At 49.7% G+C, this 16,981-nt stretch overlaps 1 protein-coding gene across 1 annotated transcript in view; it reads left to right on the plus strand.

Annotated features, from left to right (window-relative positions):
• The window catches only part of LOC142585528 (uncharacterized), a 134,131-nt gene that overhangs the window by 52,104 nt on the left and 65,046 nt on the right, over positions 1-16,981 (plus strand). Inside the window, exon 2 of the mRNA XM_075696337.1 lies at positions 13,540-13,644. Coding sequence (XP_075552452.1) covers positions 13,540-13,644 — 105 coding nt within the window. The remainder of the gene's footprint in view (positions 1-13,539; positions 13,645-16,981) is intronic.

Genomic DNA, 16,981 nt, shown 5'->3' on the forward strand with positions numbered 1-16,981 from the left:
CGGGGAAAATAAATGCGCGTGAATGTCAAAAGGCAGCCTCCGTTTCCTTTCCTCCGAAAGAAGAGGGTCTTAAGTGCAGGTACACAGAAGCTCATAGACGACAAAAAACATGAGGCCGCGACTTCTGAATGCAGACAGAAGCCGCCGCGATGCCGGCCATAAGCTCGCTGTCATCGCAGGTAAACAGAACACAGACAGAGCGTAGAAGCTGAAAGAGGATCGCGCTGCGGTCGAAAGCCGGCTGGGCTGAAACACGCGTGCCAGAACTGAGCGGGCTTCCACCGTCAAGCACCCAGGAAAGAAATAACAAGCGAAAGCTTTCGTCGCCAAAAGTTAACCGAGCGCTTCCGCTGCTTCTGTCTGACACTGATCTGAGACACAAAGAAAGGCACACGATGCAAAAAAAGAAAAAGGTAAATCGGGAAACACACACACACACACACACACACACACAGAAAAAAAAAGAAACATAGAGCACTTAGGACAGACCCGAGCCGGAGCTTTGCGGACCACAGTCGGCACAGCGAAATCCGATTTGCGTTGGCATAAAACCTGCCAGGCTCAACTGGCCGCTTTGCTGCGGACAAGCCTTTGCCAGCGCTGAGGAAACTGCAGCGCGCGGAGGGGGAGGCCCGCCCAGCTTGCGAACCATTTAACCCGCTCAACGACGGCTATACGACGACGGCCGGGAGTCCAAGTGGGTTTTGCCTGCTGTGCCGGCAATGGGACTATACACAACCGCCCACGTCTCAGCCCCTCGGCGTAACTGCGGCAAGCGGAAATATGACTTCATGCTTCTACGTTCTCGTTCAGGTCTGCTGAGTCCACGGAGTCTTTTATCGTCAGAGGTGGCGCCCGAGAAGCGCTCGCAACGAGAAACACACACACAAATCCACAGATTCGAAGCGATGTTGGAGTATAATTGACGCGATGCTTGTCTTAGTTAACAAGGTATAGCAGCACGCAGTAGCGGGTGACACGATTCTGTCATGATCATGTCACGAGGACGAAGCTGATGTATGGTGCTTGTCAAAAGAAGACCTTTCATCAGGGGTGTACAGGGCGCAGTGTACGACGCATGTGTAAATGTATTTAGGGTTTGTATGCTCCTGGTGTCACAGTGGTACTCGCCCATTCTGCGGTATTGGATCGAGAACGGGCAGTTTATTCCCAGTGGCAAAGTGCCCATTAGTCCAAGTTGTCCACTCAGTTAGACAGACAGTTTCTTCGGCACCCATGATGTCCGCAGAAGTGTGATTGCTTTTTGTTTTCAGTTTTAGGTTGTAACAGCTGAAAGGAAGGACGGCTCGGGTATAGTTGGACATGGGTGTCGGGCTGCATAAAATAAGTGTCTTCATTTTCGAACGTTTCTCGTGCCGATTGTCGGTGCGCGCACTGAGAAAGGTCCTGGCTCAACTAGAAAAAAAATTAAATTGCGGGGTTTTACATACCAAAACCACTTTCTGATTGTGAGGCACGCCGTAGTGGAGGACTCCGGAAATTTCGACCAACTGGGGTTCTTTAACGTGCACCTAAATCTAAGTACACGGGTGTTTTCGCATTTCGCCCCCACCGAAATGTGGCCGCCATGGCTGGGATTCGATCCCGCGACCTCATGCTCAGCAGCCCAACACCGTAGCCACTGAGAAAACACGGCGGCTTTCGCTCAACTCTGTCGCTAACATAGCTCCGTACGTATAGTGCCACACTTCAACACAATTTTGTTACAGCATGTAACATTACCAGTGTCGTTATCCCATGCTGTGTTGTTTACCCAATTTACAACACGTGCTACATAAGTTAATGTAATGTTACACTATGGGTTCAAACGCTGCAGTTCTAACAAACGGTGGGTGCCTATCCAATGTCGGTGAATTGTGCAGTATGGCCGAGATAGACCACGACAAGTTGTAGGAATGGTGCACTTCGTCGATAAGAGCTCCTCTAAGGCACCGAGGCAGTCTAATCTAACGAGACAGCTCCAAAGTGCCTGCTTGTGAACTTTGCTCCACCAAAATGACCCAAGTGCTAATGTTTGAAGACGGAGACACATGCATGGTGCAAGGATGAATAAGAAGAAGAGGAATGTATATACATTAAGGAAACGGAGTGGTGCGAAAAATTAGAGCAAGACCGAACACTGCATTAGCACGCATCGTATACCGTTCCCCCATGCAGGACGTTGACGCGGTGCAAGTTCGGTTACGCAGTTTTGAAATAATGACAGGCGAATTCGATCCACTTGGCTGGGCTAAGAGTTCGCGGTCACGCCCCAGGAGCCGACGACTGGCAGAGGCTACCAGTCGCGCAGATATGGCCGCGAGTAGCTAGCGCTTATGGTAACCGACTAATTACACAGGCGGTTATGCCAACAGAGCCCGTAGCTGCGCGCTATTACAGCGAGGCACGGCTAGAACCGGTCACAGCCTGCCAGCCACGAACGCGGCAAAAGAGGCCGAAAATATGAACAAAGTATAGGCGCGACTTAATTACCGCACGATATATTAAAAAGAAGGAAAAATTTTATATATATGCTCCTTAGAGGCGTAGGTGCGGCCGTATACGCTCTTAGTCCGCCAGCTATTTGCATGTCGCGACGCAGAAGGACTCGACGATGCCTTTGCATTATGGGTGCACAGATGCCACGTCCCACCTTTCGTGGAGAGACGGGGTATTGATTTGAGTAATTGAATCGATTATCATCAAACGTGACTTCTTAATATAATCTGTGTGGCTTCCTATAGCCGCTCGACCAACGCAGATCGAATCAGAAAAGATTGGCGTCTTATATTGAGGTAAAAGCTCGGTGAATTGTGCGAATGTGCGCTAATCACCAAAGCAAGAACGCTGACGGTATTGATTGGAAGGGTTATATACTTTAAGGCCACTGAGATGGTGAAGATGACCATTCACTTGCCGCGTTGACCAGAAGTGACGCTGGACGGCGGCAAACAGTCGAATAATATTCCGTAGTTAATAGAATTTGCTAATTTAACCTTTCTCATTAATTTAAAACGTAATTTCCAATGCGACATGTCGCTCCTCATCTGAGTGCGGGAACATCCCTGGAGAAGTATGATATGGGTCAGAGATGGTCATGCGATCATTACTGTATAGTTTCACTGATAGAAGCACTGTCTTCACTCATTCTATTGTTCCGGCGGTCACAGCACGAGCTTGCAAAAACATATTGCGGCTATATATGTATGCCCTGTTACATTTTGCTTACTTACACGTGTGCTTTCCTATAAAGTAAACGTTGCTAACGTCTGCCGGCTATGTCACTAGAAGCTTGTGTGCGGTCGAAGAGAGAAAACTCCATTAGCATTCAAAAGAAAAGCTCGTGGTCTCCTTCGAGCCGAAGATATGTGAACAAGAGGTCGCATTGCTAAGCGGATGCTTTTAACCCGCGTCGGCAGGCATTGACGGTGGAGATACTATGGGGGTAGTCGTTTCTTTACTATCGTATAGTACAGAGCGAATTACGCCGATGACTAATCGTCTGTAACGCACGAAAGCGAGCCGCAAGTGGGAACAGATATGAATTTACCGCAGGCGATGTTACTGATGCGTGGACGAGATTGTACTAATGGTCACTGAGGGTTTCTCGTCCGCATTGTTTTCCTTTCCACCGTAACCCTTTGAGTACGCTTTCTATCAACGTTCCCCCGAGTGTTTTCAATCGGCTTTTTTAGCCTGTCTGCCTTGTCCCCACAAAGAAGACGCCCGACTAGCTGCGGCGATCCGTTGATTGCCACTACGACAGAAAAAAAGAAGAGAAAATAAGCACGAGGCAAACTTGGTGTGTCATTGCGGTAAACGGTGCGCATAACCTGTCATGTGGAACTTAAAGAAAGCTCCCGCTTTAGCGCGGCGAGCGCGCACCCGAATTACACGGAGGGCCGCGTGTCCAGCATGGCTGCCTCCGCGTTTTTGACGCGGCCGCCACCGGCTCGCGCCCGCATGCACGCATGGCGAAACTGGCGACCCACGGTGTCGTTCCGGTCACGTTCCCGCCTCGGCGTGGTGCATGTGGTGCTGACCGCGTGCGCCGGCCATTTGCCACGCATCGCCGCGGACTGACTTGGCGGCGGTGGCGACGGGTTGGGTAATTTAGGAGCTGGGGGAGGCAGTTGAGAGGGGGGCATAAGACCAGGCGAGTGTGGGTGTAGCAGCAAACTTTGGAGCGTTTCACGAAACGCAGTGCGCGGACCCCCCGTAGGAGTCTTCGAGGGACTTCAAAGGGGCTGCCGCGGGGAGTATATTCTGGGTGCGCATCTAGGGTGCATACTTTCTTTCCTTGTTAGCACATGCTGACGTCAGTAGCTGCTTTACTGGCTTACAAACCTGGCTTGTCGTGGCCTATCTTTGGGATATGAAGTAGAACGTAAGTTTCACCCGAAAAAAAAAATCCGCCTTTAATTCATACGGTGCAGCCAAGACGTCTGGTTTTCTGGGCGTTCTTTTTGTTCCGAAAGAACAGGTAGGCGTTGAGCTCGGACAGTCTGTGAGCAGATGAGGTCGTCTATGACAGTTGAAAGCTCTCGAATACGTGCGTTTGAGAACAACTCCAGCGAATGGGATTGAGGGGAGAGCAGAGCCATGTACAAGATGATGTGAGCTTCGCCAAGTCTCTCATTTTTTTTTTCTTTCTTTATTGTTTCACGGATTCTCTCCGTGTAGGGGGCAGAGGTAAAGGCAAAATGCCTGACAGAGCCTCTGCGCCCCTACAGTTCAAGGCAGCATGACATATCATTCACACACACATTTGTCGAACCTATCTTTAACACACAGCACACAGCAACGAAAAATTCAATTATTCAGGACACATGTGTCCAAAGCATTACTTTTGCTTCAGCGGGATAGATTTCGAAAAAGCAGAAGATACATATGCAATAAGTATTATATAACAATAAAATTGGCTTACACCAGAAGTCAACAAAGAAAAAAAAACCATAGAATCACTTGCTGGAAAATAAATAGCACATACAGTAAGTAGATCAGTACATTGAAACATTTCAGAAAAAAATAAACGAAGGTTTAGACTGATACACAATGTAAATGCCGAAACAATTTGCAATGCCCCTTAGATCGGTGACCGCTTGCTGTGGTCAAAACGGAAGGGAAAAAAAACGAGAAAAAGACAACAACAAATAACATAAGACTACACAAGCAACGAAACTGAAAACGGGTAAAACATTAGGCCTTCATTTGCGAATGCCCATGGAGCACTGAAAAAAACGTCAAGCGGGGGTTGTCCTTCTTCTTTCCCGCCTCCTCGTTTCTTCTTAGTTGATGTATTTATTTAGTCATTTATTATTACACAGCAGAAAAGCAGGCGAAGTTGTAAGCACCACGAAAAAAGACATATCCATGTCAGCATAATTCAGGCCTCCGGCGACAAGCAAGCAAAAGGGGGGACATAAACGCACAGTGCCTATTACGGAAAATTGCCTGCAAAATTAAGGATGCGTCCGTTTACAGAAGCTATCATCGACCAATTCGAAACATCTTGACAGAGCATCAATGTTAAGGTATATTCAGCAAGACCCACATAAACGGAATTGTATACATGGGCGCGTCCCCCATAATTGGTGTCCTGATACGTCTTCGCTAAAACATCCAACGATATCCATACCCATACCACCTATTCAGAAACCGAAGCCGAAGAGTTGGCATACATCTTAAAAACGAGGGGAACATAAATTACTTCAGTGGATAGAAGATCCTTCTTTTACTGTCGCTTCGGGCATTATATATTCGTTTTATTTTTTTTCACCGAGAACCAACGCAGAAATCGCATACGCCTCGTAAGCGTTGGTGTTGTGCAAGCGAAGCCGTGTTGTCGGTGTTTCAAAAAAAAAGAAAGACGACGCATGTGCAGAAGCTGCGCGTATACCGCTGATGACTCGCGCGCCACAGCGCCTCTTTGCGGTGAACGTCCACGATAATTACGGCTTCGCCTCGCGGCTGTCGTCGATATTCCGGCCGGCTACCGCAGTGTTCGCCCCAGTCACTGCCGTGTGCGCGTCCTGGCCGGCCGCTCCCAGTTCTTGAGACAGACCACTGCGTGCGCAATCCTGCCGGAGTCATCAGCCAGCGCGCTAATCATCGAAGCAGATAAACGACAACAACGAATGCGAAAGAATGCCGAGGCTTCTCTAGCTGTTTGAACCCGACGTGCCTCATTTACGGGGGCAAGTTATAGTAGAAGAAGAACAATAAAAAAAGCACTGGATATGGAGGGCCAGACCGTGGCGTGACGACGAGGTGCTGCGGCAGAAGTGCTACGCATGCGCGCGCACCCCCGTCATCGCTCGTCTCTTCCCTCCTAAAACTGCAGTCCCCGTCACGTTTGCATTTTTTCCTTCTCTCATCAGTCGACACCGTGATTTTTCCACTTATCTACATTCTTGACTCAACCCTCCCGCTATAACGTAACCTGTCGGAATAGTTCGGCAACCTGCCCGCTTCATTTTTTTTTTATCATTTGGCTTTCTCTTTCACTCGCAGCACAACACTAAATCTGGTCGCGAAACGATTTCTCTCTCTTAAAACCTCAACAACGTTGAGGTTGTCGGCGTTTTCTTCTTCAGTTACTCTGGGAAGCGGTATATACGACGAACGTGACCCTATAGCACCGTCGTTCCCGCCAAAAAAGGCGCACGTTGGGCAACGTTAACTGCCCAAGCACCCACGTTAAAGTCACTGCACCCTCGTTGCACAGCCCGACATTAGAGCTGCAAGAAGAGACGACGAGACAAAAGAAAGAAGAGAGGGAAGATGAAGAAAGAATGAAAAGAAAGAAGTAGTAAAAGAAGGAGTAATCTAACGAACAAAACACAGTCGTCAGCCTACACAGCGTTGGTCTGAGGGACGCGCTGAAGATGGCGGGCAATGACGTGTCCAGGGAAACGTGCGCGGATGCCCTGCCGAGGAGGGTGGTCGCTCACGTGTGCGCCGCAAGAAAGGGGAGGAGTTGTAAAGGTATTAGAAGTTGGCGGCGCGGTCATTTTGCGGCCGACGGTGCGTGTGTGGCGGAGCTGTGTTCTAGCGTTTGCGCGCGCGCGCGCGCTCGCGCGCGCGTTTGGCGCGTAGATAGATATACTGCTCTCCTCTTTATGGCCGGCTTGTTAGTGGAGGCCCCTAAGATTATCCTCGGATCGCATCCTAAGTATATATCCCGTGGTAGTGCGTATACGTGCCTCGACGGGCCGTTGCGTCTTTCGCGCGGAGAAGATGGCCACGCGTGTGTGTGCGCGCACGTACACATCGCCACACGCGCACCCACAAATAAATAAAAAACGCACGCACAAACAGGCACGTACGTGAATGAGACGGATCGGCCGGGCGTGAGGAGCATCCTGGCCCCTCAGCGGCCGTTTATATCTCCGACGCGGAGAGAAACGAAAGGAGAGTTGCAGCGCGGAAAATCGAAGGGTGTACGTATGTACGTACGCGATGGCGGTTGTGGTGCCTCCTGCGGTAGTGTGGCGGTTGGTGCGAGTTTGTGCGCGGCGAGTTGTATAGCCGAGGAGAAGGGAAAGCGGAGGTCCGGGGGGGGGGGGGGGGTGCCGACCGCGCCGACGGACACGAGAAATCGTGAGCCCATTTGTAAAAATTTCGGCCGTTTTCGAGCAGCGAGATTAGGGCTATAAAGGAAAGCGTTCGGCGTGGGGGGTAGCTTGTTCGCCGAGGCCTCGCTCGTGTCGCTGAACGGCACCTCCTCTTGTCAGAAGAGGAACCGCACGTGAAAGGATGGCAGAGGGAGAGAAAGATTTATTTGTGCTGAAAGGAAACAGAGAACACACAGAGAAATGAGCGAAAAAGACCTACTGGCGATGCGCATCAGTTGTATAGACGAACACGTGGAAGGCGACGCAAGTTATATACGCCAGGAAGTCTGTCGGTAATCTGTGTTGCGTGCGTCTGTAGGGAGCGAGCAGACATCTTCCCGCGGCTGACCGGTGGCGTGTCCGTGCTAATGTTGCGAAAATGTGGACGCTTCGCACTTGACTGAACCATAAGAGCTCGCAAAAGTGAGTGCCAGTTATACTTGGGCGACTGGAGCATCGGTGAGATCTCTCCGGGCTGTCTCCTCAGTCCTTTCGTATAGGGGGCGGGGGGTGTGGAACGAAGTGTCTTCAGCAAAATACTGCCGGCTGCAAGTATGCTACCGGGCGTAACATGCTCGTGGCGGTGTCACGCTTAGACGGATGTGTCACGCTCACATCAAGTTATAATGCGTACGGTGTCTGCTCCCCTTTCTTGTCCAGTGCCTTTCTTGCGCTCTAAGTTTTCTCGCTCACTTGAGTTGGCCTTCTAGCTTCTTACATGCAACCACTTCGCCTGCACGTAATCTCTTTGTAGGAATTTTGCAGGATAGTTCGCGCTGAACTTTGGACACACATGAAGATGTATGTGACAGTGCGAGAATACACATTCATAATGTAATTCAATGAACATCTGTCCAAGGAAAATTCTATTCCTCAGTGAATGCCTAGTGGTCAACTTTGTCGTCGCTTGTTCGATGAGATTATCACACACAGAAAAAAAAGGAAACGATTCACCAAAGGGTCTTGTGCGCCTCTTAGTACTCCATGCTGACCTCCTAATTTTGTCTTCGCCGGCAACGCCTCAGTGCACCACAACTTCTTGTTCCACCGCCAGCGAAACCACTGTAAATGTCTGGTATCCTAATTGATTGATATTTCTTATTGGAGGAAAATTGACTGATTAACGGTCGTTTAACGTAGTTCAGTGGCGACACGGGGACTATAAGTTGCGTCTTTTTGTTCAGTAGGACAATTCCAAATATACTGGAATTATCACCATACGTCATCAATTAACAATACATATATTCATAAGTCATCGCAGCCGCCCGTGTTCCGGCAGGCGCGATACGAAAGTGAAGTAATTGAGCAGAGGGGTTCCTGGCAAACAAAACGCTTTTTTCTTTGCCTCAGAAATGGCGCGCCGAACGTATACTTTCCGGGAGCGCGGCGATGACGCTCACATTTCCTCATACTCGTCGAGCCTGGGCATCACGCGACACAGCTGGCATGCGAGAATCCACGCAGCAGTAGCACGCCCGCGCGCAACCTAACATAACCGGTCGTTTTCTCTTCTCAGCAAGAATAACCAACAGCACGAGCTAGCAGCCCGCACGCATGCGGCCGAAGGACCCGCGTTTGGGAGGAGACACATAAAGGAACCCTGGACGAAGATGGGAGGGCACGAGGGCGAAGGAGAAGGAATAATTTAATGGCACTCCCGGACCGGTAAAGGCGTCCCCGCTCTGCTTCTTCTTCTTCTTCCAATGGAGGTGCCACGCTGTCCCCCGTGTCTATTATTAATGCCGGATTAATGGTAATGACACGCCGCCAGAGAGAAGCGTCGAGCGACGCCACCGCCGCACAAGCGCATCCCGAAGTCACCTGCACCGTGCGCAGCTCAGCGCGCTCTTCAGGGGGTCAACTGCTAGCGTTCCCCCCAACAGCGGCTTCTCGGCGATCCCATGCCCTTCTTTCAATATCGCTCGCTTCTTCTTCTGCTGCTTCGTCTTCCTCCCCACCGTCTTCTTCTTTTGCTTCCCTTCCCTGGCTGGCTTTCTTGTCGTTCCAACTTTCTTTTTTGTTTTCTTGTTCGTTTCTTTTCGTTTCGAATATCTTGCAGTGCCGGGAACGTTATGCGCTCGTCCCCACGGAGCTGGCCACGCTGATAGATTAAAAATGGCTACCGTTTGTTCCATAGCGCCAAACCTCCGTCCCTCGCCACTCTGTCCCATCGCCCTGAGGTCATGCGTGCTCTTTCGGAGACCTTATTGGCCCGGGCGGCGATTCCGCTCTTTCTCTCTCCCCCCAAATAGCAGAGACAAGTACGGCACGGTTCACTGACGTCGAAGAGGACGCGGTCGCCTCTGGCGAGGCACGCATATATAGCCCTCTACCGGTGCGGCTACCCGAACGGTGGAACGAGCCCGCGCGCACTGCTGTGTATGCGAACACCCTTTTTGAACGCCCCGCCAAGCTCCCTGAAGGTAACCCAGGCAAATACGCAGCGTACAAACAGCAGGCTGTACTCGCACCCTTCCTCGTGCAACCTCTTCTTCACACCCGCGCGAAGCACACATCCGTCTTACGTTCTTTGTCGCCTTCTTGCCTCAAACCGAGAGAGAGAGAGAGATAGCGTGTGTGAGTGTATGTGTGCACCCATAAGCGAGCATGAACATGTCGGGCCTGGCGCCTGCCGGTTCGCTACGCTTGGCGTCGGGAGCGTGAGAAAAGGTTCTGAGAAGGGCCGCGGCTACTGTTTGGGCACGCGAGCGTGGAGCGCCAACTTATAAATAGCGCGTCAATGGTGCATCCGTGCATACGCGGCGCCGGGGGCGCCGCCGCGTGGACGATCTCGTTGCGGACCCGCGACTGAACTCCCCCGACTGGATCGAACGCTGGCCGCGGCCGATAATTGCGGACGCAACGAGCTCGGTTGTGTCGCTCGTGCCTACGCGGAAAGGGTTGCTGCGAGGTGCGAAGAAGTGCAATACGTGTGCCGTACAGTCGCGCCGCGAATCGCTGACTTGGAGGTGGGCGGGGTCATGCGAATGGTAACGTCGCCCTCATCGGCTGCGAATGATTTGCCACCGGTGTTTCGGTGCAATTACTTCTCGTTCACGAGAGAAACGTTTTTCGCGTGCTCGTTTAATTTGTTGCTGGAGAGAAAAGGGGGTATCGGGTGAACGATACCTATAGTGCTTCTGGTCAAGGAGGTAGTAAATAAAGATCTATGGTCGCTGCGCCACTTTATCTACAAGAGCCGTGTGCTCTCCGCTTTCCGATTTGCATAACGCCTGCATGTACGTTCTTAGACCGGTGTAGTTTTCTGCAAACTTTCCGAGGCATGGTGATATCAAATCGCCAGCAGTTCTTCGCCTGAGATGCGCATTTGCACATGAAAAATCTGCTTGTAAATACAGTACGGACTAACGATGACTTGACAGTAGTTTGACGTTCTCCTCACGTCTCCCCTTAACTAGAATGATTTTAGTTCGAAAATATTTCTTGCTTCATGAGCAGGACAAACTTCTGCGCTGAAAGAACAGCAAACGTAGCGAGCTGCAGATTCTATAACATTTAATTTACATTCAAGTGATCTATTTTTGGCATTGTGGAAGATCAGAGGAATTATACAGTGTAACACATCAAAACAGTTCTGAAAGCAAAGCCAGTAGCATCACAAACAGTAATTCCTCTTTGTTGCTAAGGGTAATAGAATGAACACTGAGATACAGGACGTGCAAATACATTATTTCAACCCCGACTTAACAAGAACACAACCCGTTTTGTTCCAAAAGAATATAGGCTTGTATTTTATCGCATGTATTTATTTGTTCGATGTCTGTCTTTCATGATATATAGTAAAGATTACGCCCATCTGTCCATGAAAGCGTCATTTACCGGGCGGGCGACGTTAAAACATTTTATAACCGAAACAGGGATTATACAAATGGCTTTCAGAAGTGAGTGTAAGAAGCGATGACTGAGATCTCGAGAATGCTGCATCGACACGTAAAACAAACCCAGTCATATATGGAAGCAGTCTGTATTCATCGTAGTTACTCTAATCAGTTTCCTTAGAACCTCATTGACTCCGTATGCCCAAAGCAGTTGTCTATGCATTTTAGATGTGCCAGGAAGTAAAGGGGTAAACATTATCCTTAAAACGCAAAATAACAAATCTTGTACCCAATTCCGTCACCTCGTAGCTCAACGATTTCCTTGATAAAATCGATGCTGACCTCAGTGCGGGGAAGGAACGAATGCAAAACGGGAACTATAACTTAGATTTATCTTCCACTTTATTTTGCTGCTGCGGAGTGCTTTTGACTGAAAATCCCCAGCTCTAGTTCTCGTGAAACTAACCTTCCTTAAGGAAGCCGCGTCTAGCTACTTCCACATTTTCCGGCTCATCCATTTATTATAGTTAGACAACAGCGTGAGCGGCGACGTGGAGCCTCTTTGAAGTATTGCTGTGGCTAACCATCGGCTAAGGCCCCTCCATCGGCTCGCGAGAGACGCCGCGCGCAGTTCCTGCCGTAATATCTGCGTCTCACCTTTGTAGAGAGACAGAGAGAGGGAGAGAGAGCAGCGCTCTCTAATCTCATGCAACGTGTTCCACTGCCATTCTCTAAGCAGCGGCTCCACAAGCACAGTTCCCGCACCACGGCATCACACGTCTTCTGTCCGCTAGGGTCGCTGACTGTGGCGCGTGCGGCTAGCGTTGTCGCCTTGAGCGAGTGGGGAAGGAGGGTTGTACGCGCGAAGGGGACGAGCGTGGTCGGGAGCTTCCCCCCAGAGGGGAAAGACGATAAGGAAAGATCTACGGCGCGTCGGGACGTTAAAGAGGCTGTCGTCCGCGCCACGCAAACGCAAACACGCGCGCTCGCGCCACTGCGCGGCTTCTTCCTCCCACACGACGGCGACCGGCGTCGACGACGACACAATCGCCCCCGGAACGCTTCCTCCTCCTTACTGGCTTGGTCCTCGGCCCGTACCCGTGTTAAACAGCCTCAACAACACTTGCTCCCGACCCGGGAAAAAGAAGTAAAAACGGGAGAGGCGGGAGACCAGACAAGAAAGGGAAAAAAGAAAGATAGAAGGAATGGCTGAGACGGCTCCCTGGAAGGGAACGCGGAGGCAACTCTCTGGTCTCTGGTTCCCTGCGCGCTTGAATCCGTCGTGGTGAGAGAAGGGGGGGCGTGCCCGGCGACGGACGGTGCATTCAGGATCAGTCTGCCCTCCTATAGAGCAACGCAGAACGGAGACGAGTGAGCGATCTTGTTCACACCGTCTGTAAACTTTTTTCTGCTCAAGTATAAGGGCCATTTCAAGTCGTGTTTTCCCAAGCGCTAGCAAAGGAGGGGCGGCGGGTGTTCGCATTGGGTTTGGAGGGGCACAGGCCGTAGAGTTTGCGCAACCCACCCTGGCAGCCACAGTTCGGTCAGAGTTGTTTACACGAGGCTTGTTTAGACTGTCAGGATGTCGTCGCGGCTTTTCTTGTGGGAAACCCCCGAACATGTCCAGACTCGGAAGCGTGCACTTCTTAGCTGCGCTGTATGCGTGCGGAGAAGCAGTGGGATCACTAAGCATGGACGTATGCATAGCGCACAAAGGAAAGGACGTGTACACGTCCTGCATATTTGATGTTCTGTGGCGCGTGTGGTCGGATTTGCGAGCGCGGGGAGTTTGCCCTCTTGTTGGAAAGTTTCGTTCTCTTTTCGGTGCTCCGCAAATGCTTTGTATAGCGGTCGCGTTGGCCTTTGCAGTTTCAGTTCGCCCACTCTCGATTACAACTGAAGCTGCACTTTTGAAGGTGGTTGTACTATGTGTATACTGTACGTGCTATCAAAGGGTGCCGACACACAACTTTGGTTGATCCCGCACTATCTCTATATAGTTTCTTTATCTCTGTTCCTTGTGTCTGTTTACTGCCGCAAGCAATTCTAACGGGTGCCTTTTCTCCCTCCTCTTCTGGGTGCAGGCAAGAGCTTCACCATCACCATCACACTGAGCACGAACCCGCCGCAAGTGGCCACATACACCAAGGCCATCAAGGTCACCGTCGACGGACCCCGGGAACCACGCAGTAAGACGCGTACGTACTTCCTCGAAAGACGGGACCGCGGCCACCAGTGGCATTCTTTTGCGTCGATTCCATTCCGATTAGGAATGCGTCGATTTGCGTCGATTCCATTCCGATTCCACTCCGCCCATGCGATCTGCAAGCACGTCGCGCTGAAGTAAAAAATATTGCAGCATGGTCTCTCGCGAGCAATATACTGATTGCACCTTATCCTTACACGAAACCAAAAATATGCTTCAAATTTTGCCAGTGGTATACCGCAGTAGAAACACGTCTACAATTATTTGAAAGTCCCCTTAACAATCGACGGCGGGGGGTCGATCATAGCACATCAATTTTTTCCAATGTTCTTTAACGTTAGAAAAGAATGGAATCGCCAGAAAGAATGCTAACTGGAATCGTGCCTTATAAGAAAGCAGGAGTGCTAAAACTTCTCGCACGTGGCTGCTCGTTTCTCAAGAAACGAGATAAGTGGTCCGAATATAGTCGAGCACTGTCTCTGCGTTCAGACTTTGAAGCTTGAAATTAAAACTTAGCCTTGATAATTCGAATATACTATTCTTATTCCAATATAATATCGTTATTAACCTAGATACTACTAAAAGGGTAAGATGATTACAAATGGGAAATTGATTTCAAACATAGAATGTGCTTATTTTTCAAACTTCCGCATGCTATGTTACAGCGAAGCTATTTTATGGCTAGGGTTCCGTGCATTTTTCGTGTCCGTCAACAAATCTGTGTGATAGGAAACTATCATCATCAGCAATGGCTCGTGCTACTACTCGCGCGTTCGTCGTCGTCTTCTTCCGCAGCTGGCTCCGTTGTCGCTCATCATGCCGGCGTTCCCATAGTGCCCCTCCATCTGCGAAGGCGCTGACGGCACTGGCCAGTCGGTGCGGTGATTTAGGTCGCAAATTCCTTGCCTCAATACATCGCGAAATGAAAACGCGTATGTATATAACGAATTGATATCAAGAATCAACGCGGATGCCAAGGCATTAGATGTGTTCGTACCTTTGTTCAAAGTTCTGTGTTACCTCTTTGTCGTGTGCTACACAGCTTCGCTGGTAATATACCTTTACAGAGTAGAATGGCTCATTAGATTTAATAGAAAGGACAGCAGCTTATGTCTAAATGCATAATAAGGCCAGAATACGCTACCATCGAAATAGAAACGGGGATATGCGAAATTATGCAAGTGCGCTTCTCCACACATCTAATTTCACCTAACCACGATGGCGGATCTCGGGTTAGAATCGTAATTAAGGTGTCAACATGCGACTTGCTGAAGTCATCCCTGTGCTGCCTTCCCTTCTTCGCACCATCGAAGCTTTAAAAATTCGTGTTTCAGGATTTCACAGTGCTACTAGCTGGAACGCGGCCATCTTTGTTAGGCCAATATAGCTGTGTGGAAAAGCCTGCTTACGAAATTTCGCATATCGTCATTTGTCTTCAAATACCTTTAAACGCAGAAAAGTGACGAATAGGTGTGTGCTGTGTGATCGCAAGCAGAGGTTGAAATCTATATTCTTTCGTTTGCTCGATTCCGCAAAAAATCAATGCCCATCTGTATAAAGGACACACTATAATAGAGGAATGCCAAAGGCGAAACGGTAACAATATGTTAATTAGAAACAATTAAGTGTTAAATATAAAGAAAGAAATGCTTCGCCAGAATTACACAGCTAAGCCATTAGAAAGGTAGTTTATTACAAAGGACGCCACTGAGCTTCTTTTATTATTAAAGTCAACAACACTGAAGCCACGTTATACGTTATGCTGCGCATCACCGCGCACACCAAGTGGCTTCCTTTAAGTGCAAGGGTGTATTAGAGGGCACACAAACATACGAAAACCGTTCAAATTTTGAGTTTCCTATGCTTAACGCGTCGGCACAATTTCTGCAAAGCCTAAGTCTTTACTGTTTTACCAGCTCACTAGAAACACCTTCGCCCGGTCCATCCGGCACTTGTGCCGTGTGGTTTTTCAGTGTGGTGGCCAGAAACGGCCACAAGCCAGTTACAGTGTTACGGGCGACTCGCCCCCAAATGGTGGCGCTGCGTGTCTTTCGATCTGTGTGTCTTCCTGTACATCTAACGGGCAGAGAGATATGGCATCTGATGTATAGCGTGGTGGGAGAGGTCTGGTGTGGTGGGTGATACAAGGGCGGCATCGTCGCGCCCCGCACAGGTCGCGAGGGGATTCGAAATTGGAGCCGGCCGCCGCCGCATGGTCCACCTTTAATCAAGTGTCGTCGTCGGGCAGCCGGACTCATTTATGGCGCGGGGAGATTAATTAGCGCCGCTATTTCTCCCCTCCCCCCTTCCCGCACTCCCCCTCCACGCAGACTGTATCTGTCGCTCTTTCTCCCTTTATCAACCACTCCGCGCTCCCGGCTATGCCGCGCCACTGGCTCAGCGGCACACGTATGTATCTCAGTGCAGTCGACGAAACCGCTCGATGCGCTGCCGCTTAGATCCGCTGGTGCGCATCGGCTTCAGCGTGCGCGAATTTGTGAGCGTTTGCAACTGTGTGAAGATGCATGCATCTGCCTCACCGTAACAATTTCTAATGCCAAGCATTCTTCTCCGAATCCAGCCACTTTATGGCGGGTGAGCTCATCAACGCCTCTCTCGTGAGCCGATGTCGGTGATAGTGCACTCTAAAATTATGTGCCAGAGGGGCGACTGGGTACGTGCCCTGACGTCACTGGGTGTTAGTTTTAGTTTGCATTTCAATCTTATATCTTACCATTAAAGCATTCTGTCTTACCAACTATAGATATATAAACATAAACACTACTGCAGCATATAATCTCTACGTAACCGTTCGCTACACAATAGTTACATTAATCCTGCAACTGTTCTCTACAAATCATAAATGATTCGCATTACGTATAGACGTCAATTACAGTTGAGTGCGCCAAAGTATATACATGTACATATCGTTCGCTCGCGTAAAAGCGCGTGTCGTTTCACCAGCCACTCCCGCGTATAATAGTCCGACAGCGCGCGAAGCATGCATAAAAACTCGCGCGAAAGCGAGCACGAAACTCGCAAAGAACTTGTGAAAAGTCAAACTCATTGTGAATTGTACACCTATTCATTCTTGGCCAGCACACATAATTTTACCTGAACTGAGGGCAGAAGTTGGTGTGCTGTTTAGGCCCTCTACTGGTGTTTGTGCATTGATGAGTGTTACTAGTCCGTAAGGTCGTGAGGGTGCATAATGCTGTCGAAAAAAAAAAAAGTTGCACCTAATTGTTTCATTGCTTGATAGAGACTTTCAGCATCACATTCTTATCCTTTACGATATTGACGCGAGTGCGCATTCAAGT

The sequence above is a fragment of the Dermacentor variabilis genome, chromosome 6, assembly GCF_050947875.1.
Source record: "Dermacentor variabilis isolate Ectoservices chromosome 6, ASM5094787v1, whole genome shotgun sequence".
In the NCBI taxonomy this organism is placed as follows: domain Eukaryota; kingdom Metazoa; phylum Arthropoda; class Arachnida; order Ixodida; family Ixodidae; genus Dermacentor; species Dermacentor variabilis.